This window comes from Podarcis muralis, chromosome 5 (assembly GCF_964188315.1).
Source record: "Podarcis muralis chromosome 5, rPodMur119.hap1.1, whole genome shotgun sequence".
NCBI lineage: Eukaryota > Metazoa > Chordata > Lepidosauria > Squamata > Lacertidae > Podarcis > Podarcis muralis.
Window position 1 is genome coordinate 96,206,607 of NC_135659.1, and position 27,113 is coordinate 96,233,719.

General features: G+C 47.8%; 1 protein-coding gene across 2 annotated transcripts in view; it reads right to left on the reverse strand.

Annotated features, from left to right (window-relative positions):
• The window catches only part of SLC2A4RG (SLC2A4 regulator), a 52,399-nt gene that overhangs the window by 13,895 nt on the left and 11,391 nt on the right, over positions 1-27,113 (reverse strand). The window contains exons 3-8 of one of the 2 annotated variants that reach the window (XM_028735492.2): positions 9,295-9,404; positions 7,020-7,258; positions 4,658-4,758; positions 3,740-4,034; positions 2,619-2,744; positions 788-912 (exon numbers count right to left, since the gene is read on the reverse strand). In XM_028735492.2, coding sequence (XP_028591325.2) covers positions 788-912; positions 2,619-2,744; positions 3,740-4,034; positions 4,658-4,758; positions 7,020-7,258; positions 9,295-9,404 — 996 coding nt within the window. The remainder of the gene's footprint in view (positions 1-787; positions 913-2,618; positions 2,745-3,739; positions 4,035-4,657; positions 4,759-7,019; positions 7,259-9,294; positions 9,405-27,113) is intronic. The other variant, XM_028735493.2, reaches the window with a different exon arrangement.

Here is a 27,113-nt window from a genome sequence, read left to right on the forward strand (position 1 = left end):
AAGCATGCTCCTCTCCTGTTTTGCCTTCTGGTTTTCTCCAGAACGCAGAAAATCAGACCTTTCCCGCACCAGCGACTCTCTCTAGTTTAAAAAAAACACATAATGGAACAGCTGAGCACTTTCGCCAGCTGAAGATGGCAAGTGGCCTGTTTCCTCTCTCTAGGAATCGACTCCATCGCTTTAACCCTTCACTTTCCAAACAGCGCTGCTTTTATTGCAGGTTTCTTTTCACACACACCCATCATGGGCTGCATGGTCACAAACGCAGGATGGAGTGAGAGGGGTTGGCGTGGGTGGGTGTCCAGAAGGATTTAACCCTTTCCTCCCACCCCATAGCCCCAATGAAGACCCCACCATCAACACCACATTTGGGGATAGGAAAAAGTGGACTGCCTACAGGAGCTTATGTGGGTCCTCCAAGCCTGGAAGGAAAGTTGCTATTTCACAGGCAGCTTAAAGCAGAACAGACTTCAGTTGGGCATAGCTCAACTTTCTCCCTCTGGAAGCACCTCAAGTGCCAAATGGTGCTCATTCTACTCCAGAGGCACACCTGCAAGTTTCAATGTACAGTATGCGAGAAACAACTCCTTTCCCCTTAAATTCACCCCAACCCTAGATTTTAAAATGAGTTTCTTGAGCCACAGGCAGAACCTGAACAGACGAGTGCGAAAACCAAAACCTTTTAAGAGGCTAAGGGGGAGAGATGCAAATTTCCATTCTATTTTCAAAAGAGAGACACCAAACCGTGGATGGAGGCGTAAGCAAGAGCACCAGCTGGCCAACTCACCTTGTGCCCGTGGCAGGCTTTGGCATGGAAGAGGGCACTGATGGGTGCCCCTTGGCAGCGGGCACAGGAGGGACCTGTGGGCGCTTTTCTCCTATGTCAGCAGGCCGGATAGGGGTTAGGCAGCCCTGGGGGGCAGAAAGGAGAAAAAATATTACTTTTGTGCATCGTACCCTAACTGTGCAGCAATCAGAGCAGCAGCGATACAACGATGGGCCCTGGGGGGCGACAGCAGCAACAGCAGAGGAGGAGACAGCTATCAAAAGCTGCTAGTCCTGATAGCTATGCTCTGCCTCCAGAGTCAGAGATAGCAAAGCTGCCGAATACAAGTTGCTGGAAACCACCGGAGAGGGCTTGTGTTCGAATCCTGATTGCAGCTTTCCCACAGGCCTGTGGTCAGCCACTGTGAGAAGAGGATGCCGGATTAGATGGGCCATTGGCCTCATCCTGCAGCGCTCGTCTTATGTTCAGAGACCAACATGGGACAGCTGCATCTTCTGTTGCCAAAGACATACCCACCCACCCACCCACCAACAAGAGGCATCTTAATTAGAGGCAATGATAATAATAATAGCAATAATTTATTATTTATACCCCACCCATCTGGCTGGGTTTCCCCAGGCACTCTGGGCGGCTTCCAACAAAATATTAAAATACAGTAATGTATCAAACATTAAAAGCTTCCCTAAACAGGGCTGCCTTCAGATGTCTTCTAAAAGTCTTTGACATCTGGTGGGAGGACGTTCCACAGGGCGGGTGCCACTACCAAGAAGGCCCTCTGCCTGGTTCCCTGTAACTTGGCTTCTCGCAGTGAGGGAACTGCCAGAAGGCCCTCGGAGCTGGACCTCAGTGTCCAGGCAGAATGATGGGGGTGGAGAAGCTCCTTCATGTATACAGGACCGAGGCAGTTTAGGGCTTTAAAGGTCAGCACCAACACTTTGAATTGTGCTCGGAAATGTACTAGGAGCCAATGTAGGTCTTCGAAGACCGGTGTTATGTGGTCTCAGCGGCCACTCCCAGTCACCAATCTAGCTGCCGCATTCTGGATTAGTTGTAGTTTCTGGGTCACCTTCAAAGGTAGCCCCACGTAGAGCGCATTGTAGTCCAAGCGGGAGATAACCAGAGCATGCAACACTCTGGCGAGACAGTCTGTGGGCAGGGAGGGTCTCAGCCTGCGTACCAGATGGAGCTGGTAAACAGCTGCCCTGGACACGGATTTGACCTGTGCCTCCATGGACAGCTGTGAGTCCAAAATGACTCCCAGGTTGCGCACCTGGTCCTTCAGGGGCACAGTTACCCCATTCAGGCCCAGGGAGTCCTCCACACCTGCCCGCCCCCTGTCCCCCAAGAACAGTACTTCTGTCTTGTCAGGATTCAACCTCAATCAATGATGGGCGGTGACTACACCAATGGATCTCTGTAGCCAGCAGCCGCATTTATTTATTCATTCATTTCAAATAATTGTGGGGTTAGAAGGGCAGCCGAGGGTCATCTAGTCCAACCCCCAGCCGTGCAGGTATCTCAGCTAAAGCATCCAGGACAGGTAGCCATCCATTTATATTTATTACCTTCATATACCACCTGTTCTTCTACGGAGTTCAAAGCGGTGTACACAGTCCCCCCCCCCCCGCCCATTGCAACGACGACCCTAAGAGGTAGGTTAGGCTGAGAGAAGGTGGCTGGACCAAGCTAACAACGGCCAGCGAGAGCTTCACGGCTGAGCAGGGGATTCGAACCCTGATCTCCCAGGTCATCATAGTACAACACTCTAACCGCTACACAACACTGGCAGAGGGGAGGGGAGGAGGCGAGCGTGGCCCTCTGGGTTACTTACCGGGGGGCTTTTAAAAAGGACAGGGGGCAGAGGTGGAAAAAAGGTTGGCTGCTGCCATGATATGCTGATTTCCATTCCAGTGGGGGGCGCTTTCAGATCGGCCAGCACGCCAGCAGGACCCGTCGCCTGGAAATCAAAGCAAAGTGGTATTTCTTGTTTTGTTTTTAGAAACCAGCAGGTCACCAATTTTGAGGGTTAGGGGGGGACACAGGAAAACCTGAGCCATCCTTATGCGGTGAGCATTTCCCCCAGCGATTCATATCCCACCCCCACTAAAACAGGGGTGGGGCAAGTCCAGCCTGGGTGGACCAAATGTTGCCCCCACCCCCTGATTTCTCTCTGCAGCCCTTTCCCCTCCCCAGGGGCCACACCCTGTCTGAGTGCTTAATGCATCATTGATAGCCAGTGGTGGCAGCGTAGTGGTTAAGAGTGCTGGGCTAGGACCCTGGGAGCCCGGGGTTCGAATCCCCGCTCAGCCGTGAAGCTCACTGGGTGGCCTTGGGCCATTTGCTCACTCCCAGCCTAGCCTACCTCACAGGGTTGTTGTTTTGAGGATAAAAGACGAGAAGAGTATGCGGGCCGCCTTGAGCAAAGGTGAGATACAATAGCAATAAATACCCTATTTTTGCTCTATAAGACACACCAGACCACAAGACGCACCTAGTTTTTGGAGGAGGAAAACAAGAAAAAAAATATTCTAAATCTCAGAAGCCAGTACAGCGAGAGGGATCGCTGCACAGCAAAAGCAGCAATCCCGCTTGCTGTTTTGGCTTCTGGGATAGCTGCGCAGCCTGCATTCGCTCCATAAGACGCACACACATTTCCCCTTACTTTTTAGGAGAGAAAAAGTGAGTCTTAATAGAGCAAAAAATATGGTAATCCTGCTTGCCTGGAAGCATTATAGAGAGACGTGTTACGCGTAGAAGCCTCTGACTTTTGCACAGCTGGAACATAATCTATGGTCCAACGGTCAGAGTCCTATTCATTGCTCTGTCCCGTTTTGCCTCTCTGGCCAAGCGGCCCCTGGAAGGTTGCACATGAGTTGATGTGGACCCCAAACTGAAAAAGGCTCCTCGCCCCTGCCCCAAGCTCCAGCCAGCGCTCCAATCTGGAGAGCCCACCTGGTACGCATGGTCGGCTTGGATGTGGCAGACGCTCGTAGGCGCCGATTGGCTGAGGATGGCCATGTGCGTCGGCTGGCTCAGGTGAGGCGCCGCGGAAACGTCCGGACTGAACGAAGGAGGCCCTGGGGCTGGCTGCAGCTCCTCCAAGGCGGGAAAGGCCGGGGGCACAGAGGAGGTGGGGGAGACGGGCGTCAGGCTGGACAGGCCGTCCGTCAAGGAGTCCACGTTGACGTCCAGCTCTGTGTAGTAGAAGTCTTCCTCACCGTCGCTCTGATCCAGGTCAGCTTTCCTCCTGGCGGAAGTAAAAAAAATAAAAATGGAGGGGGGCTAGCAGCAGCCACCGGAATTAGGGGTGAAGAAAGATTGCACTCGGGGCTGATTTCCTTCTTCTTGTTTAGTTGTTTAGTCGTGTCCGACTCTTCGTGACACCATGGGTTAAAACACAGAGCCTAGGGCCTGCCGATCAGAAGGTCGGTGGTTCAAATCCCTGCGACGGGGTGAGCTCCCGTTGCTCTGTCCCTTTTCCTGCACACCTAGCAGTTCAAAAGCACATCAAAGTGCAAGCAGAAAAATAGGTACCGCTCCGGCGGGAAGGTAAACAACATTTTCATGCGCTGCTCTGGTTTCGCCAGAAGCAGCTTAGTCATGCTGGCCACATGACCCAGAAGCTGTCTGCAGACATACGTCGGCTCCCTCAGCCAGTAAAGCGAGATGAGCGTGCAACCCCCGAGTCGTCCACAACTGGACCTAATGGTCAGGGGTACCTTTACACACAAAACTCTTTTCCCTCTTCATCTTCCTCCTTCCAAAAATGGGTTTAAGCATGCAACATTTCTCCCCACTGCAATCCCAACCTGCCCACGGTGCCAGCAACTGAACGGGCCCACCAGGCCTGACCAGGGTGCCCAAACCTACCCCAGATGGATGGTCCTGATGTGTTTCTGCATCCCAGACGAACTGCTCAACACCTTCCCACAGTTCTTCCACAAGCACTTGAACATCACCTTGGTGGAGTTCTGTAAGAAACGGGAGAAAGGACCATTTTCAGGGCCACCTCGGAGTCTCAACGCCTATCCTGGGGACCAGGAACCTGTACAGCCCTGGAAGATTTGGGCTAAAAGGCTACCAAGCAGCCGCAATCAGAGACTTATAGAATCACAGATTAAAAGGTTTATTATTTTCCATTGGGGGTTGAGCTCAACAAACCCGACAGTAAGAGATGTTCAGCAGTGGAACAGTCACCCTCAGGAGGTTGTGGACTCTCCTTCCTTGACTAACAGATTGAGGTTGAATCCTGACAAGACAGAAGTACTGTTTTTGGGGGACAGGGAGTGGGTTGGTGTGGGGGATTCCCTGGTCTTGAATGGGGTAACTGTGCCCCTGAAGGACCAGGTGCGCAGCCTGGGAGTCATTTTGGACTCACAGCTGTCCATGGAGGCGCAGGTTAACTCTGTGTCCAGGGCAGCTGTCTACCAGCTCCACCTGGTACGCAGGCTAAGACCCTACCTGCCCGCGAACTGTCTCGCCAGAGTGGTGCATGCTCTAGTTATCTCACGCTTGGACTACTGCAACGCGCTCTACGTGGGGCTACCTTTGAAGGTGACCCGGAAACTGCAATTAATCCAGAATGCGGCAGCTAGACTGGTGACTGGGAGCGGCCACCGAGACCATATAACACCGGTTCTGAGAGACCTGCATTGGCTCCCAGTATGTTTCCGAGCACAATTCAAAGTGTTGGTGCTGACCTTTAAAGCCCTAAACGGCCTCGGTCCTGTATACCTGAAGGAGCATCTCCACCCCCATCGTTCAGCCCAGACACTGAGGTCCAGCGCCGAGGGCCTTCTGGCGGTTCCCTCATTGCGAGAAGTGAGGCTACAGGGAACCAGACAGAGGGCCTTCTCGGTAGTGGCGCCCGCCCTGTGGAACGCTCTCCCATCAGATGTCAAACAGATAAATGATTACCTGACATTCAGAAGACATCTTAAGGCAGCCCTGTTCAGGGAAGTTTTTAATATGTAACGCTGTACTATTTTTAACACTGATTGGGAGCCGCCCAGAGTGGCTGGGGAAACTCAGCCAGATGGGCGGGGTATAAATAATAAATTATTATTATTATTATTATTATTATTGAAGGTCTTTCAGCCGATGTTGGGTGACCACCTGTCAGGAACTCTTTAGCTGAGATTCCTGCATTGCAGGGGGTTGGCCTGGATGACCCCTGGGGTCCCTTCTCCCCCCCCCCCAATTTTTTTTATTCATTTTATAACAGAAATAAACAACACAGACAGAAAAACAACAATACAAACAAATTCTTGTCTTATCCTCATTTTTTCTAAACATTGTTGGGCTTCCCCAAGTCCCCCCTATCTGATTTTCATTTTACCTCATCTTTAGCAGTTTACATATATCATCATTTCTAACCTTTTTTTTAATACCACGCTTACTTTAACCATAAAAAGCTTCACATTTTATCACTTACAAATAATACTATTTTAAAATACACTATCTTCTACTTCTAACCCTACAGCCTATATCCACTTCCAAAGCTATTCTAAGATTTAAAGATTAACATATTTTTTTCAAATATTCCTTAAACTTCTTCCGATCTTCCACTGTCTCGTCTCTCTGGTCTCGGAGTCTCCCAGTCAGTTCGGCAAGTTCCATATACAGTCATACCTCGGGGTTAAAGTAGCTTCCAGTTAAGTATTTTCGGGTTGTGCTCCACGGCGACCCGGAAGCAACAGTGCGCGTTACTTCCGGGTTTCGCTGCTCGCGCATGCGCATGCGCTCAAAATGATGTCACACGCATGCGCAGAAGCAGCAAAACACGACCCGCGCACGCACGGACGTGGGTTGCGTTCGCTTCAGGATGCGAATAGGGCTCTGGAACAGATCCCGTTCACATCTCGAGGTACCACTGTACCGTATTTTTTGCTCCATAAGACGCACTTTTTCCCTCCTAAAAAGTAAGGGGAAGTGTGTGTGCATCTTATGGAGCGAATGCAGGCGGGAGGCTCTGCTCAGCGCTGCCTTTAAAGAGCCGCGCGGAGCGTGTGTGCGGCTCTTGCTGGCTTTTCCCCGAGGAGGGAGAAGGGACAGACAGGCTGCCCTTACAACATTTGATTCAGAATATTTTTTTCTTGTTTTCCTCCTCTAAAAACTGGGTGCGTCTTATGGTCGGGTGCATCTTATAGGGTGAAAAATACGGTAGTCCATTGGGGTCCCTTCCAGCTCTATGATTCTTTCCCAAGATGTCCCCCTTGCCGCACTCTCTCACCTTCCTCTTCCTGGGGATGGGGTCCCCAAACAGGAAGTGAGTCGCCTCGGTCTCCTCCAGCTCCGACTGCAGTGAGGGAAGGAAGCTGGCAGGAGCCTCCGTGGAGAGCGGTGGAGACGGCGTCGAGGGGGTGGAGAGATCACTGGGAGGGTCCCAGCTCCAGTCGCCGCTGTTATTACTGCTGCTGCTGCAGCTGGAGGACATGGCCGGGACTTCCTTCCAAACATCACCATTGGTTTCTGCCGCAGGGTAGAAAAAAAAGACGTCAGAACTGCACACCACCCCAAGCATGCCTAAAACACTTTGGAGCACCAAAAACAACCAGGTGCCAGAACCACTTTTATTCTGAGGGCCACCGCCCCTTGTGCGGGACCTTCCGAGGGCCGGATGCCAGTATTACCAGAGTGAAGAGCCAGCCAGCAGGGCAGTCGATGAAGGAGGTTTCGTTCCAACCATGCAAAAGTCAGAGCTACGCACACCTCCTTCCATGCTCCATCCCAGTACGTTTCCAAGCACCATTCAAAGTGGTGGTGCTGACCTTTAAAGCCCTAAACGGGCTCGGCCCAGTATACCTGAAGGAGCGTCTCCACCCCCATCGTTCTGCCCGGACGCTGAGGTCCAGCTCTGAGGGCCTTCTGGCAGTTCCCTCCCTGCGAGAAGTGAGGTTACAGGGAACCAGGCAGAGGGCCTTCTCGGTAGTGGCACCCGCCTTGTGGAACGCCCTCCCAAAAGATGTCCAGGAAATAAACAACTATCTGGCTTTTAGAAGACATCTGAAGGCAGCCCTGTTTAGGGAAGTTTTAATGTTTGATGTTTTATCGTGTTTTTAATATTCTGTTGGGAGCTGCCCAGAGTGGGGAAACCCAGCCAGATGGGCGGGGTATACATAATAATTTATTATTGTTATTGTTATTATGCAAGCGGAGACCCTGGTGAACAAGGCTAAGCTAGCGGTGCAAAGAGCTTGGCATGGAACAGGGCTTTCTGCCAGGCACCCCAAATGTTCCCGTGGCAGCTTAAAGAGTAAAAAATAAAAATAATAAATTGCTACGCAAGCTGCAAGTATTGCAGAATGCTGCAGCCCAATTGCTGACAGAAGTGAGGCCTTGTCAGCATATAACACTTAGACTCAGAGATCTGTCCTGCTAGCTGATTTCTACAAGGCTAGGTTCAAGGTATACAAAGCCTTGATGACAACTTGTATTGTATTGTATTGTTGCGATTTCTTTGGACCCCATCAGCAAGGCCAAGAGGGCAACTGCTCAGGCTTTGCGCTCCAGGGATGTCGTTTAAGCAGCAATTGACTTCACCCCCAGAGGTGCACTCCATTGTCTCTTAAGACAGATGGGTGTCCACAAGTGACAACTTGTTTGCCTACAAAATCGCCTTGCCCATATCCGACCACTTGACCACTTCAATCTAAGTTGGCACTGTTAGAGGTGCATTTATAACAACTCAGTCTTTTGGTGTGGCAGCACCTAAACTTTAGGATTCCCTAACTACTCTTTTTGGCACCTGCTATCTAGATGTTCAAGGGACGCGGGTGGTGCTGTGGGTTAAACCACAGAGCCTAGGACTTGCTGATCAGAAGGTCGGTGGTTCGAATCCCTGCGACGGGGTGAGCTCCCATTGCTCGGTCCCTGCTCCTGCCAACCTAGCAGTTCGAAAGCACGTCAAAGTGCAAGTAGAAAAATAGGTACCGCTCTGGCAGGAAGGTAAACGGCGTTTCCATGCGCTGCTCTGGTTCACCAGAAGCGGCTTAGTCCTGCTGGCCACATGACCCGGAAGCTGTATGCCGACTCCCTCGGCCAATAAAGTGAGATGAGCGCTGCAACCCCAGAGTCGGCCACGACTGGACCTAATGGTCAGGGGTCCCTTTACCTTTACCTATCTAGATGTTCAGAAAGTTGATGCGACTTTTAATGTGTTTTTAGACTATTTAAGCTTTCTTCTGTTGTTACTTTTTCTTAGCTATCATTTTATTGTTTTATAATTTTCGCAAACTGATTTGAGGGTTTGCTTGTTTTTTTTTACAATCAAGCAGTGTATGTATCTATATCTTTAGTATTTTAAATATAAATCGTTTGGCAAACACAGCACAGTGGATCAAGAGAAAGTTGGCCACACGTGTGCTGTAAACTGTAAAACCTGACATGTTGCAGAAACCCAAACGGGGTAGAGGCACCTTGTAAAATTATCCGGGACAATATTAGGAAGCAGGCATTGCCATTCTCAAAGCCCAACCTCCCCTCTTCTCCCAACGTCTTTGCAATACCTGCGCTGAAACCGTTGGGTGGGTTGTTAAGCACAACCGGGCTGGTGGAGAGGCTCGTCAGGACTGCAGCCGCTATGACCTCGTCAATCCCCGCCTTTTCAGACAACTTTCTGCAGGACAGAGGAGAGGAAACACAACAACACATTGTCAAGAAGAGCAACTTCAAGCATAAATCCCTGCACAGAACTTGAAACAGCTGCTCACTGCTGGGCAAAGGCTGCCTTAGAGCCATCTACAGTTTTCTGAACTGGGAAGGGCGGGGTATAAATAATTTTTTTTAAAAAATTATTATTATTATTATTATTGTTATTGTTATTATTATTATTATTATTATTATTATTATTATTATTACAAACGCTCCTAGGAGTGGCCTTCATGCAAGTGAAAAACTGCTGTTCCTGGAAATAAGATTTTTCTAGCCCTCAAGGATGATGTTTTCTATATTATGGAGTTTTAAAAAAAGAAATAAATAAATCACAAAACAACGTTTATACACAACACATATCTATCCTCCGGTTTATCAACCAACTGGTCCCCCCCTTCAGTTTACAGATTAATTGCTTAAAAACAGAAATTCAACAAAACATTGGTATGTTGAGATGTGCAAACAGCACAGGCAAAGGGATTAAGGCCCAGGGGTCAGCAAACTTTTTCAGCAGGGGGCCGGTCCATTGTCCCTCAGACCTTGTGGGCGGCCGGACTATATTTTGGAAAAAAATAATGAAGGAATTCCTATGCCCCACAAATAACCCAGAGATGCATTTTAAATAAAAGCACACATTTTGCTCATGTAAAAACACCAGGCAGGCCCCACAAATAACCCAGAGATGCATTTTAAATAAAAGGACACATTCTAATCATGTAAAAACACGCTGATTCCCGGACCGTCCACAGGCCGGATTGAGAAGGCGATTGGGCTGGATCCGGCCCTCGGGCCTTAGGTTGCCTACCCGTGAATTACGTTCTCAGGAGATTTTGCACTCTGCAGATTCCACCTCCCCCCCAAAATCCCTTTGTTTTTCTGTCCCATCCCCACCACAACCTTGACCTTCCAACTTTGACTTAGCCTCTTCTGAACAGGTCTCTCCCACAACACGCAACCCAAACAGTCTGATTCCACATTTGCCTTTAGAAACAAGCACCACATCCAGAGAAGGCACCTTAGGAAGTTGTTCTTTGGAAGTTGTTCAATCAAAGTTTCTAAGGCAGATTTTTTCTGTACCGCCATGCGTCCCAAACGCATCATTGAGACTGGAGGCAAGTCTCCCTTCAGTAGAAGTACTGACTTGGCAAAGAACATTTAACTTCTGGCTTTGCCTAAACTCAAATCCCCCCAGTTTACTATCCCTAGTACTTCAAGACTTCCATAAAAATGCCTGGCTTAAAACTGTCTATCCAAAACTTCCCTCTTGTGGCCTGTCCCCACAACACCTATTCACTATGGGCAACACTAAAGCAAACAGACTAATTGGGCAGCGTCTAAAAGATATTGAGCACAAGAACAACCTGGCCGCTATAAGGAAATTCTGCCCTTGGTATGTTCATTTTCCAGCTCTCCATTTTGATTCTCTGGCCCCATATCTGCACAAACTTATTATTCCAAAATAGGTAAAGGTAGAGGGACCCCTGACCATTAGGTCCAGTCGTGGACGACTCTGGGGCTGCGGCGCTCATCTCGCTTTATTGGCCGAAGGAGCCGGCGTACAGCTTCCGGGTCATGTGGCCAGCATGACTAAGCCGCTTCTGGCGAACCAGAGCAGCGCACAGAAATGTCGTTTACCTTCCCACCGGAGCGGTACCTATTTATCTACTTGCACTTTGACGTGCTTTCAAACTGCTAGGTTGGCAGGAGCAGGGACCAAGCGACGGGAGCTCACCCCGTCGCGGGGATTCGAACCGCCGACCTTCTGATCGGCAAGTCCTAGGCTCTGTGGTTTAACCCACAGCGCCACCTGCGTCCCATCCCAAAATATAGATGTGCTTTTACACTTGCAAGATGTTTTGCCATCTGCGGTACTTGAGGGCCGATTCCAAAAAATCCCGCCTGAGAAACGTCTTTGCCCCTGTGGAGATGGCAGCACCGAAACAGCGGCACACGTCCTCCTGTCCTGTACTCTCTACAAAGACCTGAGGAACGAGATCATCACCCCACTCGTACTAGCCATCCCAGGGCGCTCAGCCACTGCCACAATGTGCTTCCTTCTATCAGATCAAAATGAGCAGATAACAGCAAAGGTTGCTAGGTGCATAGGAGGCAATCAGAATAAGGGCCACTAACTGACGGCTGATTCAGGACTTTAAATTGTGCTTTTTTTTTCAAATTTCCTTTTCTGCGTATACTGTAATGTTTTACTGTTGCTATGGCCGTTGGCTAATGTGAATGAAGTTTTATTTATCTTATCTCCAGAGAAGGAGAGGCGCACATGTGGCTTAAAATGGAACACCCACATTTGTGCATGTTAGCACCCACCCCTTACAGTGATGTCACCGAATTTCCGAGAGCGGGGCGTGTGTGTTCCCTTGGAGAAGCTGGACTTCCTCCGCGAACAGTACAGGGAGCTCCGAACATAACATAAACAGGCGCCCCGGCCAAATCCCCCCCCCCCCGCTCCACCCTCCAGCGTTCTCGCTTAACTGAAGGTCATGCCAATTGGCTGGCAAGGCGCCCACTCTGCCAACCGTGACCACAAAAACAGCAACAGCGCCAAGCAGCTCTTCCTAAAGCAACTCCAAAATAACTTTTGCAGAGACCGGGAGGAATCATCGGCAGGCTGGAAGCAACATAAACACAGCCCCGGGGCGGGGAGGAGAAGCGGAAGGAGAGGATGCCTCATGCAACAGGAGGGGTTTGTTTTGGGGGGGGCAAGGTTCGGCACAAGCCCCAGCTGAAGAACAAAACAAAGCTGCACCCGGGATGTCTTTATTAACTACACGGAAAAAGAAGGCTTACGGGCATCGCTTGGCTTAGTGTAGACTAAATCCCACCGGCAATCAGAGTGTTTCTCCAAGACTTACCATCTAAATACAGTGGTACCTCGGGTTACATACGCTTCAGGTTACACACCCCACTAAGCCAGAAATAGTGCTTCAGGATAAGAACTTTGCTTCAGGATGAGAACAGAAATCGTGCTCCAGCGGTACAGCGGCAGCAGGAGGTCCCATTAGCTAAAGTGGTGCTTCAGGTTAAGAACAGTTTCAGGTTAAGTACAGACCTCCAGAATGAATTAAGTACTTAACCCAAGGTACCACTGTATACTTATATGGAGAAAAAATGATTTACTAAGTACGTTCGTGGATAGCGGGACATCACAATTCGAATTAAGGAGTCAAGCCAAAGCTGTGTAAAGAAGGCTTGTACTCCCTATGTAGAAATTAATTTGAAAACATTTGTTTTTTGAAGTTAGCTCTATTTTTTTGTTTTTATTCTTTTTCTGTCCCCCCCTTTCTTTCTCTTTTCTTTTTCTTTTCATTTTATTTATGTATAATGGATGTATCTATGTGTTTGCAATAAAGAATTTTTTAAAAAAATGAAGCTGAACCCAACACTAACCAGGCAAGGACATGGGTAGGCCAACTAAGGCCCGGGGCCCGGATCCGGCCCAATCGCCTTCTAAATCCGGCCCGCAGATGGTCCGGGAATCAGCATGTTTTTACATGAGTAGAATGTGTGCTTTTATTTAAAATGCATCTATGGGCTATTTGTGGGGCATAGGAATTTGTTCATTTTTTCTTCAAAATATAGTCCGGCCCCCAACAAGGTCTGAGGGACAGTGGACCGGACCCCTGCTGAAAAAGTTTGCTGACCCCTGGGCAAGTAGGTGCACCTGCGCACAGGGCTGGCCTGCTTTTTAAGATCGTTTCTGTAACACATTTCGCGAATAAAGCTCACATCAAAAACACAACCGCCACCAATTCAGTGTTGGAAACTCAGATAGGCACTAAATGGCTCCTGAAACCAGGGTTACAGCCGCTAAAACAGAATGTCTAGTTGCCATCTGGGGGCCAGGCAGTGAGAAACTTGCATCGCAGGTAGAATTCCACAAGGTGTGTGCGGGAAAAAAGGGAAAGATCCAGGGATCCCCAGACATGCACCTCCAGAGGGTGGAGGTGTCAAATGCCATCCTGGCGCCCAGGCATCTTCACTCGGTTGGAAGTGGCCAATAGCCGGGTGCAAAATGCGCCTGGCGAATTTGTAGCGCTGCCGCCAGTACCTCCTCCAAGACAAACAAGTGCAGAAAGCAATGAGCGCATGGTGCATTGGGAACATCAGAGGCATTTTGTAGGTCATTCCTGAGTGTTAAGTTTGGCCGTTGTACAGTGGTACCTCGGGTTAGGGACGCAGGTGGCGCTGTGGGTTAGACCACAGAGCCTAGGACTTGCTGAACAGAAGGTTGGCAGTTCGAATCCCCGTGACGGGGTGAGCTCCTGTTGCTCAGTCCCAGCTCCTGCCAACCTAGCAATTCGAAAGCACGTCAAAGTGCAAGTAGATAAATAGGTACCACTCCGACGGGACGGTAAACGGCATTTCCGTGCGCTGCTCTGGTTCGTCAGAAGCGGCTTAGTCCTGCTGGCCACATGACCTGGAAGCTTTACGCCCGGCTCCCTCTGCCAATAGAGGACTGCAGCCCCAGAGTCGTCCGCGACTGGACCTAATGGTCAGGGGTCCCTTTACCTCGGGTTAAGAACTTAATTCGTTCTGGAGGTCCATTCTTAACCTGAAATCTGGAGAAAGTCGATTGAGGTTTTTCCCCCTCTCATTATGAGAGAATCCAATAAACATTGAACTACAAGGTAAGTGGTTTGCCAAATGGCACGGCTGGCTCTCAAGCGTGTGTCCCCGCTGTGGCCAAAAAGTACAGCGACAGATGCTGAAGTTACAAAGCCAATTGCGGCGTTTCCTGTCTTGTGACATTTGCCGGAGAAACAGAAGCTTTTCTTTCTCTCTTACCGATTTGACTTTACGGCTGGCTTGGCAGGTCATACAAGCAGCAGAACTGAATTATAGCGCTCCTTTTGCTTGTCTCCCTCCTCTCTCTATCTCCCACCAGCTTAGAATGCGTGTCTCACATTATATGGGGTGTTTTTTATGCTTGAATGTTGGAAATAGGGGACACCACATCATGGTTGCTAGGCTTCTGCCTTTTTGCTGGTTTGGCTGCTGAATAACCGAGGAGGATACCTTGCCTGCAAAAAAATCAGCGTGGGGAGAGCTTGCTTGTTGAGCTGCAGAGCAGCCAAGTCACTCCAGGTGCTTCTGCAACAACACAGCCAGACCTTCCACTAAACCACAAAGCTAGGAGGAAATGTGGAGGGGTGGGGGTGCCACTGTGCAACTTTGGTGGGGGTGGGGAGGAGGGAAGGAAGGCTAGTCCATTGCCACACTCCCCAGTACGCTTGCTCTGGAGAGAGAGAATCTAGAAGCCGTCAAAATATATAATAATAAATAATAAACAATTTTATTTATACCCCGCCCTTCCCGGTTCAAAAACTGGGCTCAGGGCGGCTAACAACAAATTTAAAACACTTAACTATAAAAGCAGCATAAAATACAGTATAAAAACACGAATAACAATAAAATTCAAAAATCAATTTAGGGGAAATAAGCATGGGATAATCCCCAGGGCTAGCTGGCTGAACTGGTCCTATTATGCAAAGTGGGAGACGCTATGCTAAACTAATTTCTGCCATTTGCAGGATTTGGCTGTGCTCAGCACAAAATCTGGATTGCCTGGGTGCAAATTTTAATTTAATTTAGTTTTTTAAAAAAGCAGGCAACACCCTGCTCACACATTCCAGGCTGCAGAGGCTGCCAAAGCCATCTTGGGCTTGCGGAAAGGCCTGCTCCAGGAAGCTTTGCTCAGATAAGGGGTCAAAGGACTCCAAGTGTAAACAATGGCACAAAGGCTCCTCCCTCCCAAACTCACAGCCTATCGCCTCCCTCCCGCTGAGCCGCACCAGCCAATGGGAATCGCCTGAGCGATTTGACAGCCTAGTGCGGAATCTGGGCTGCCCTCCATCCCAGCGATGGAGAACCTCTGCTCTCAACTCCCACATGACTTCCTGTAGCAGCAGCAGCTCATGATCCCAGAAAGGACAAACAAATAATGCGTTTCTCTTCCCTCCAAGCTGCAGGAAGCGGTTGCCAAACATCCAAGCTGGAGAAAGCAAAGGCCAGAGATGGAACGTCCTGTTTCCAGGCCTTTAGCAACCAAGTTGCAAAGCAAACCATGCAGGCTTTTCACTTTAAAAGAGAGGCCCGTTTGCAACGGTTCGTTTTGGGTCCTGCACCATTTGCCACGGCTCTTAAGAATCCGTTCCGCGATTCTCTTCGTCTAGCGGTTTTTTCGTCTTGCGAAGCAACCCCATTAGCGGCTAAGTGGATTAGTGCTATTAGCCGTTTAGCGGCTATTAAAGGCTTAGCGGCTTAGCTGCTAAAAGGCTATTAGCGGCTTAGCGGCTTAGAAAAAGGGGGGGAAAGCGGGGGGAAATGGCAAGACTCGCAAGACATTTTCGTCTTGCGGAGCAAGCCCATAGGGAAATTCGTCTTGCGAAGCGCATCGCAAACGGAAAACCCTTTCGTCTAGCGGGTTTTCCGTCTTGCGAGGCATTCGTCTTGCGGGGCACCACTGTAGTTAGGACTGGAGGCTGCAGAATAAGTTATGGCCCTGCTATCCAAGCACGTTGGAAGACCCCAGCTGCTTTATCTAACCATATCTAATGCCAAGATCACAGGATTTGGCCCGGACAGGACGGCTGCATATTCCTGCATTGCCGGGGGTGGACTAGAGGATCCCTTAGGGTCCCTTACAATCCTGTGATACTATTCAGCTCTGCCGGACGAGGGACCAAATCTGCAAACTAGAGAATCATTTGAACCGAGGCGAGGCCACATTCGCACCGTACATTTAAAGCAGCAGCATACCACTTTCAAGAGTCAGGGCTTGCTCCAAACAATTCTGGGAGCCGTAGCTTACTATGGGTGCGGAGAGCTGTTAGGTGACCCCCCTTCCCCTCCCAGAACTACAGTTCCCAGAATTCCCTGGGAAGAGGGATGAACAGTGAAGCCACTCTGAGAATTGGCGCTCCTGAACTGGTCTTTGATTGTAATAATAAGTTGTTGTTGTTGTTGTTGTTGTTGTTGTTGTTGTTGTTGTTGTTGTTGTTGTGTTGTTGTTGTTGAACTGGTCTTTGATTGTAATAATAAATTGTTGTTGTTGTTGTTGTTGTTGTTGTTGTTGTTGTTGTTGTTGTTGTGTTGTTGTTGAACTGGTCTTTGATTGTAATAATAAATTGTTGTTGTTGTTGTTATATTGTAGCTCCGGGAACGGGGTGCCCTAACAACTTTCAGCATCCTTAAAACTATAACTCCCAGGATTATAACGCACATCTACTTTCCTTTTAGAAGCTCTGGGTATGTATCCATGGGATTAATGCCAACCCCTTATTTGACCTGACAGAAATATGTGTGTGTGTGTGTGTGTGTCTGTGTCTAGATAGATAGATAGATAGATAGATAGATAGATAGATAGATAGATAGAGGGCACCATCAAACTACACACCACTTTCTGGAAGGCACACACAGGTCTCTGCCCCAAAGAACTTACAAGTCTTCCATTCGACACGGGTGAAGACACAGTTCAGGGCAGTTATTTGTTTTATTACCATAAATTGGCATACCACCCTTCATGCGTAGAACTCAGGGCGGTACGCAGCATAAAAATACAAGATAAGAACTCAAAATACGTAACAAAAACAAGAACAAAACAGACCCGTAACACCCTCGTCTTTCCAAGTTATGTGCACTTAGGCTTAGCTGGCGAATGTTTAGGAACAGAATGAATGAATTTTATTATTACGGTCACAGACCAGTTCCGACTCACTCACAATATCAGGAAAATCATAAAACACAACAGGAATACATTGAATTGCAACTGGGATAACAGAGACAATACAGATATAGCTGTTAATATATATACAGTGGTGCCTCGCAAGACGAAATTAATTCGTTCCGCGAGTTTTGTCGTCTTGCAATTTTTTTCGTCTTGCGAAGCACAGTGTCGGAAAAGTTTCGGAAAAGCTTCAAAAATCACCAAAGTCTTCAAAAACCTCAAAAAAGGCTACCACACCGTGTTCTATGAGTTGCTCCTTGAAGTCAAGTCGCAACTGTATTAACGGTGTTAAGAAAAAGGAAACAAACTTGCAAGACGTTTCCGTCTTGCGAAGCAAGCCCATAGGGAAAATCGTCTTGCGAAGCAGCTCAAAAAACAAAAAACCCTTTCGTCTAGCGAGTTTTTTGTCTTGCGAGGCATTCGTCTTGCGAGGTACCACTGTATATAAAATCTTGATCACTAAAATATAAGCTAAAATTGTCATTTAAAACCTTTTTGGTAGTACAGCTTGTTCCTTAAGTTTTATGGCCGTCGCACAGAATGTCCACCCTTAGTGTGATCTCTGGATCCTTGTCCTCTACCAGGAATATTAGACATTGAAGTCCAGACTCATTTGGAGATTTTTGTATAACAGGAGTGATAAATACTGAGCGTATATCCTCGTAGAAATGGCAGCGTAACAAGGCATGAGAGACAGTTTCTACCTCCATCAAGCCGCAGAGGCAGACTCGTTCCACATACGGTTTACCCTCGAATCTGCCCTGCAATAAGGCAGTGGCAGCACGGTGAATCCAGCCTATTTGGGTATTTGTAATTCTGACCAATAATTTGCTGGGGTAAATCCTCTCCCATTATCTTGTATTGCTAGGTGTTTATTCATCTCGCTCGCGTGGCATTGCAGTTCCACATGTGTTTAGGAACTTTGGAGTTAAGGATTTATAGAAAAGGTGGATTTCGGGGGGATTTGCAGTGGAGGGAAAGAAAGAGAGAATAAATTGCTTCCTTCCCCACCCCAAACCCTCCAGGCACACAAAAGGAAAATGAGCCTGCACACCCAGTGCGCAAACACGCCCAGCGCACCAGGCGGGAGCAGGGAGACAGAGGGAGCCAAGTGGGCCAGGGGCCAAGCTGAGCTGTTTACTACCACACAGCAATGCCTTAACAGGTCTCTCTAGACTGCTCTGCATTGCAGGCGCCCAGAGGCAACCCTCTGGGATGAACAGCACTCCGGGACGCCCGAGTATCAAGTTTCCCAGTCCTTGGAAGGGAGGGTTCAGTCCTTCTGCCTTGCACTGGTGGGCACATGTACACACACACACAGAGAGGCATGCGCCCCTCTCTTAGCATCTTCCACAAGCCTACAGACATGCACTCCTCAGCCAAAGTCCGGGATGGGGGTGGAAAGGAGAGGGAGGAAGGGAACAGAGGACGTTTTGCAACCGGGTAATTTTGGCCCAGAGACTGCTTCCTTCCTGCAAAAGCTTGTATGGTACGCAGCTCGACCGCCTCCACCGTTCAACAAGCCGTAAACGTAAGAATGGCATCACTTTCATGGAATCTGTAGAGGGGACCCCAGCGGTCATCTAGTCCAGCCCGCCCGCAATGCAGGAATTTCTCAACTAAAGCATCGCTGAGAAATGCACAAACACACAAACACAACCTCTGCTTAAAAGCTCCACCACCTTCCGAGGGAGACCGTTCCACTGCTGAACAGCTCTTGCCATCAGAAACTACTTCCCGATGTTTAGTCGGAATCTCCTTTCTTGGAACTGGAAGCCATGGGTTCGAGTTTTACCCTCCGGAGCAGGAAGAAACAAGCTTGCCTTAGGTCTGGATTGCCATGTACAGTCATACCTCGGGTTACAGACGCTTCAGGTTGCGTGTTTTTTGGGTTGCACACCATGCCTGGAAATACCGGAACGGTGGAATAGGTTACTTCCGGGTTTGGGCACTCGCGCATGCGCAGAAGTGCCAAATCATGGTATCCGCAGAAACGTCGAATCGCAACCCACGCATGCACAGACGCGCCGCTGCGGGTTGCGAACGTGCCTCCCGCACGGATCACTTTCGCGACCCGAGCGTCCACTGTACTATTCTTTATAAAGCTGACTTGTAATGCAAAATGAAAACATCTCCTTAAAGACTTGAAAGCTGAAGTGCTCTCACAACGGACCCACGCTGCAGGAACCAGCAAGCGGGACCCGAGTCACAATCGCCCTCCCTCCCCTCCTGTGTTTTCCAGCAACCGGGATTTGGAAACATTGCCTGCTGCAGAGTGCAAGATGTGCAGAGCGCCCATCCTGATGCCAGCAGAGTGTGCCAAAAGAACAGAGAAACGCCAAACAGCTGTAGTAGGAAGAGACAGCTGCTTCAGCGACAGTGTAATGCAATTTCAGTTACGGTCGATGACCTGTTGACGGCATTTTACCATTGTACTGTGGAGAGTGTATTAACTTAGGGTCTGTGTGTGTGGTTTGGGAGCTGCACGGTCAGGGGAAAAACAGTGCTGTCCAGGGTTGTAAAGACTGCAGAGAGAATAACTGGGTGCACTCTTCCCACCTTGGATCAAATCTATGCTTCCGGGTGCCATAAGAAACCCAGAAATGATCTCTTTCAGCTTCTGCCTTCTGGAAGGAGGTACAGGGTTATAAAGACTAGGACTAGCCGCCTGAGAAACAGTTTCTACCCAAATGAGATTTTGGTTTTAAACGCAGTGTAAGGAATCTGCATGGGAGTATATCGGGTTACATATGCTTCAGGTTACATACGCTTCAGGTTACAGACTGCGCTAACCCAGAAATAGTGCTTCAGGTTAAGAACTTTGCTTCAGGATAAGAACAGAAATCGTGCTACGGCGGCGCAGCAGCAGCAGGAGGCCCCCATTAGCTAAAGCGGTGCTTCAGGTTAAGAACAGTTTCACATTAAGAACAGACCTCTGGAACGAATTAAGTACTTAGCCCGAGGTACCACTGTATTTAAAAATGGGGTATCAGAGTTTTTAGGTGGCTAACCAGGTTGGGATTGTTGGGATAGCAGGCTTGTTGGTTTTTGAATGTCTTATGTAGACTTTTCAATTTCGTTGTTCTGCATGGGACAATGACAATAAAGACTATCGTATCGTATCATCTCCTTTCAGCATACAGACTATGCTCTGGCCAAGGGCAAACCATAAACACAACAGCACAAACCTAAGCCATTGGTGCCTGCTGCTGGCAATAATAGACAGTAATTTTGGGTACCACGCAGGTGCCAGAAAACTCACTTCCCAGCTTGGCTTTTCAACCTGTCTGCTTAAAACACGGCCTGTGTTGCCAAGATCCGGATGCGTGCAATCCGTCGAACGCAGCAAACTACCAATTGCAGATGGATATGCTCCGGCATCTACACCATCTGTCCCTCCCCCCCTTCTGTTTTTTGGAAATCATGGGTTTGTGCCATTGGCTGTTCCAAAATTCTCCAGCAAAACACTCTTATCTCCAGCTGCGGAGGCAGGGCATGGCCATCCCACCAGGTGGCGCTCCAGCCACGGCCGCCTTGCTTAACAGCAGTCCCCACACACACCCACACACACACCTGCGGGCAGAGGAAGTGGCGCCCTGCCGCTCTCGGCTCCGGCAGACAGCAAAGCGAAGCAGCGCCTCCTCTGTCTGTAATCCAAGAAGATTAAACACACACATAATTTGCTGCCTGCTTTAAGGCCTATTTTTAGCCCAGGTGCTTCCCCGGCACAGAAAGCGACGCGGCCTGCCAGCGTGCACCGCACTGCCAGCTCGGTTAGCTCACAAGCGGCACCGCTGGGCACAGCCTGCACACGCCTGCTGCAGCGAGACAGCCTGCCATAAGCGTGGGGCTGACAGCTTATGCAGGAGGGGCAGAGGAAGGGGGAGTTCAGAGACCTGGAGGCCTTGGAAACCTGAACGTGGAGATCAGGGTGGATAAAAATCAAAGATTTTTTAAAAATAAATTAAAAATCAGATTTAATTCTTTTCTAAATTTAAATCAGATTTTTAAAATAAAATGCTTTTGGGGCAAAAATCTTTCTAAAGATAGTTTTCTATTCAAGTTACCGTAGAGTCCAAAGGCTATTCATCAGGAAAGATGGATTTGCTTTAAGTTTTTCATGTGTGCTAAGAACTCAGTCTAAGTTCTTTTTTATAAAAAAAAAAAATGTTGAACCACATCAGCTAACAAACATGTATACATATGCTATAATGTTATTGCTGCAGTTAAATTAATTGTTTACATTGTTATTAAGGAAATGATGGTTTTTCCCCTTCCAATAAAGCACAGCAGAAAAGTTGTCCAAATAAAAACAGTTAACTTATTAAACCTTACAATAATGTCATAACTATCGGTCTATGTATTTCTAATAGTATAACCAAATCAGTAATTTTTGATGTAACTGTAAAAACTACTCTGAAAATTTATTATTCCAGAAATGAAACCTTCATCTTGTTGTAAATATTAAGGTTATGCCAGCAAGAATGAATCTTTAAAAAAATTGATTTAAATCAAGTCTTACTGACTAGTGATTTAAATCGTGATTTAAATCAAATCCACCCTAGCCTCAAACAACATCCTTTCAACAAAAGACTGAAGCCGATGTTTCCTGCACCCGAAGCATGTGCTCTACAGATGAACTGTGGCCCGTGGCTCTTGAGCGATCCACCTAGCTCTGCTCAAATTGCCGGCGGTTCTTCAGGGTCTCAGGCACAGCCTTGTTACCGGGAGATGTCAGAAATCGAACTCGGCTCCCTCCACCATTCCAGCACTCAGTTACGCCAGCCCACCCCCATTAAACTGAAAACTCTAAGGCAGAGAACCCAGGGTGCAGAATAATCTGGGACATATATTGGAGTATGAAATGGGATCGTCTGCAGGCCACACCTCAGGAACCCAAATTCTGCAAGCAGAAAAGCGGGATTCTGCAACCCGCAGAACACCACACAAGCTGAACAAGTTTGCAAGATGTCTTCTCCTGCGTATACTTTTCATTTAATTAATCAAAATGTTCACTTATCAGCCTTTCAGCTCCTCAAGGCGGCTCACAATCGCAAGATAACACAAAATGCCACGTGGCAATAAGAGGAAACCACAGCCAGGCACACTCACAGTATGAAGAAGGGTTGTGTGTGTAGGAAAATATTCATAAAACACTTGGCAAACCGAAAAAAAGCCTTCACAATGTACCAGAATGCTATTTGACCAGGGGCCAACTGGGCACACTGAGGCAGGGAGTTCTACAACGTGGGAGCCACAGCAGTGAAGGCCCTGTCCCAGGTCCCAGACAATCAAGCCTTCGATGGACAGAGAGAAATTTACCCTGTTCCCATTAGTCTTAGGAAGAGACAGGCACTGCTGCCAAACCCTCTGGCGCCCAGGATTTCAACAAAAATGTCACCCACTTACTTTCAAGTGCAGCTTCACAGCCATAAATCAACATATCCAAGCCCTAGATTGTTACGGAAATTACGGGGGGGGGGGGGCACATCTTTAAAGTTGTTAAATGTTACAAATATTACGCATAAATGTATCCTTTCAACCTCACAGCTCAGGGAAGTTACCTGGCTTTAACAATCATATAAAATCAACTCCTTTGCCAGTTTCCTCCATGTAAAGGGACCCCTGACCATTAGGTCCAGTTGTGACCGACTCTGGGGTTGCGGCACTCATCTCGCTTTACTGGCCGAGGGAGCCGGCGTACAGCTTCCGGGTCTCGTGGCCAACAGGACTAAGCCGCTTCTGGCGAACCAGAGCAGCGCACGGAAACGCCGTTTACCTTTCCACTGGAGCGGTACCTATTTATCTACTTGCACTTTTGTGCTTTCCAACTGCTAGGTTGGCAGGAGCAGGGACCGAGCAACGGGAGCTCACCCCATCGCGGGGATTCGAACCGCCGACCTTATGATCGGCAAGCCCTAGGCTCTGTGGTTTAACCCACAGCGCCACCCGCATCCCCTTTTCTTCCATGTATACACACCTCCTACCCCAGGAAGTGCCCAGAGGTGACAACTGCTGAGCTGATTGTTGACCAAGGAAAGCCTAATCCCATCACCAGACTTGCCAAGGGGTCCAGACATGCAAAGGAAGTTCTATTGTACTTTGGTGGTGGGACTTCAGAGGTGTTAACCTATGCTAATCTTATACCTGGGTTTTGCCCTGACATGTCTGCTTATGCTAATCTTGTACCAAGGACTTGTCTGGACATGTCTGCCCAGGTTAAACCAGTGTAACCCCTGTCTACCCCTCCCCTTTTGTGACATGTCAAGTGATGTAGCAATGATGCTGTATGAACTGTATTCTGGGATATGGTGGGAAACTTTAAAAAGTCCTTGCCACCCCATCCTCGGGGTTCAAAATTCCTCTTTGAACCTGTTGTGCAATAAACTTTGGTCTACAGCTATTTGCTCCGGTGGCTGGACTCCTTCCTTTATTCCGCAGGGACCCGCGGGCTTGTGATGGGAATTTTGAGGTCTTAGATATATGTTAAATGTCCATAAGTGTACCAACCAAGCACGTACATAGATCAACACAAGAAGACCGACCTGAAACCATTTTGATTCCCAAACTGAGCAAATGATTTCTCTGCAAGGTCAAAGTGGAAAACCTCCCCATTGTCTCTTTCCTCACAAATCCTGTCTTAAGGGCACATTTAAGATATGTTTAAGGTGTGAGCCCGTGACCTGGATCAGGAACTAAGTATTTATCATTACAAAAGACCGGCCAGGCTCCCCAGGCAATCCAATCAAGTGACCATTAAACAGGTAACCTGGCAGACAGGAGGTAAACAAAGCACTCAGATTTCTGCTGTAGACCGCCTTTTCTGTGATGTAGGTATGATGTATCTGGGGGTGGTCTTGATCTATAGGGTGGCAATTTCAAAAGTCTATATAAGGCCTTGCACGCCATTGTTCTGGGTTCCTCCTCCTTTCCTGCCTGTGAACAGATCAATAAAGATCAGGCTTACTAGCTGCTTTGCTTCTCAATATTCTCTGGTTGGCCTCTGTTATTTTCTCCTACCAATAGGGAACCTACGTAAGGACTCTATATGGGCTCTTGGATACCCCATAAGTGAAAAAGGGCAGATTTTGGTTTTACAAGACTTCCCAGTCCCCTGGAAGTTCAGAATCAAAATACTTTGGGCGCTGACTAACAGAGTTGGGCTCACATTTTCCAAGGATAAATCTGGGCCTTTCCAGAGCCCCTCGTGCAACCGACTTCTGCTTGCTCAACGGAACTTCCTCTTCTGTGCACCCTCAAAACCTTCCCCAAACCGTTGGGGGGGGAGGTCCCTAAGGGGAGGGGAAGTCCCATTCCGCAAGGGGAACTTCACTCGCAAAGCCCGGGATGCAGCGCCTTATTTTCCAAGGTGGAGCAGAATATAAATAAAGCAAAACGTTTGTGTAAATTAACCAAGGAGCAGGAATACACTGCGAATATTCAGCTGAGCTTTCTAGTAAGGTTTTGCATCTCACTGGTGTTGTTATGCACAGGCGACAGTTCTCTGCACTTGTGAGTGAGCTGCATTGAACTCGATCGGGGTGACCAAAATTTTGAGAGGTCCAGATTTGATGAAGCGAACATGCGTGAGGGCCGACCAAAGTTGTTGAACTTTTGATAGTCTGAAGTTTCGTTTTTTTTTGCTGACTGAAATATGAGATACTACTATGTTTTTTACTCTATTCATACTTTTATTCCTCTTTCTTTTCTTCTTTTCTTTTTTCTCTCCCCCCCCCCCTTTCTATTTTGCTTTATTTTTGTTCTTTTATATGTATACTCTCAAAAATTTCTATGTTTGTTTGCTGGTATTGCATGTATTTTAAGACTCTGCTTGTTCAATAAAAAAATTATATTAAAAAAGGAGAAGTAGAAGTTGTTGTTGAGCATTCTTTAGGGTTTAAGTTGTTGAGTTGGGGGGGGAATTTTCTTTTTTTTTTTAGGATTTGACTACAATAAATAAACTGCCACAGGGGCTGCATAAAACCGGCCAAGGGGCTGGATTGGGCCCCCAAAACGGACTTTGGACATGCCTGAACTTGGTGGAACTTGCTCCCGAGTAAACATGGAAACTGCGGCAAAAACCAGCTATTCTGAATGTAGGCCACATTCTCATCATGAATTTAAAGCCCTGTGATTACACTTTAAGCAGTCATGGCTCCCCTCCCGCAAAGAATTCTGGGAAATGTAGTTTGTTATTTCTCTCCCAGATACATAATTCTCAGAGTGGTTTAGCAGTCAATCCCTCTTCCCTACAAACTCTGGGAAATGTAGCTTTGGGAGAGGAATAAGAGTCTCCTAACAACTCACAACATCCTGAACAAACTACAGTTCCCATAATTCTTTTGGGAAAGCCATGTTTATATTTATGGTGTCAATGCATCCTTAGTTATTTTCCATCTCTGCATTCTTGCATACTGTTTCCAACCCCAGGTAACCCTTTCTTTCTTTTTCCTTTTTCATCGAAACGTTCATCATTTCTGTTTTTCCTACTGGCAAGAACTAAGATTTACTTAGGGCAGCAACCTGCAGTTTCATCTCGGACATGTGATAAATTTAGAATTATTGTTTCAGTAAGACAACGGCTGCAACTCTTTCCACACCTGCCTGGAAATAAGCCCCACAGAGCCCAGAAAGTCTACCTTCCTTCCATCTGGAGTTTACGTATCGTACTAAAATGTATTGCAAGCTGTGTCGATGATCATTCCATCAATAGTCAGGATATTAATTTTCTAAATAAAAACATGCAAGATTTGCACATTTAAAAATTCCATAAATATACCATACAGTACAACCACAGAGGCTGACTCAAGTTATTCACTATACACCAAATGTTAAGAGGAAATTTAGATATGATAAGAAAGGATATATTTGCATAAAGTCAATTTCCCTTCCAAAATCTGATTCTCCAACCCACCCACCCAACCCACCCCTTGGATTTTTCCATATATCCAGAAATATTATATATCTCCTTCTACATTCCAGGGTGCTTCTTAAGAACCCAAGTTAATTATTTACTATTACTTTATTTGTTTATTAACGTCTATAGCACCCTTAATCAAAAAGGATCACAGAGTAGTTTACAACATAAAGCACAAAACTGTGCAACGTATTAATAAACGAACACACCCACCCCCCACACTCTTACAAGTTTAAAAAGCTGCAGGTGTTAAGTGTGTGGTGCACTTTGAACATTGAGGGTGTTTCTTCATATTATTACATCAGCGGAGGAAAAAATATCAGCTGTGGCATGAAGCCGATTGGCATGGCCACGAGACTGGCAGATATTGATAAGGGGGCAAATTTCAACACAGAGAGGTATGGTCTTCAGAAAGCAATTTCATCCTATGCTGGCTGAAGAGAGCATCCCCACCGTCCCCGATTCTGCAAAACTCAGCTGCTCCAGGTAAGCAAAGGCAGGATTCTAAGGTGCCACCTCTAGGCAGGACAACTCTTCTACGCTCCATCAGAATAAAAACCACCGCCTTCCAACAAATCATTGGAACAGTCCATGTACCTTAACCACAAATACAAAGAGAAAACTCCTTTTCAGACGCCGCAGACTGATGAGTGTGTTTGGTTCTGGTGAGCTGGGGGGGGGGGGAGTGCCAAGAGGGAATAGAAAACCAGAGGGGGTAAGGGAGCGTCCTGGAAAAGGCTGTCCGGGATTCCGGAATGGAGAACTCGGTGTTGCAACAACTCTTGCCAGGTGTGAGGGCAAAGAAGCTTCTCCCAGGTCCCTGCTTCAACCAGGGGATGAATTAGAGCATGGGTAGACAAACTAAGGCCCGGGCGCCGTATCCGGCCCAATCACCTTCTAAATCCAGCCCGCAGACAGTCCAGGAATCAGAGTGTTTTTACATGAACAGAATGTGTCCTTTTATTTAAAATGCATTTCTGGGTTATTTGTGGGGCATAGGAATTTGTTCATAT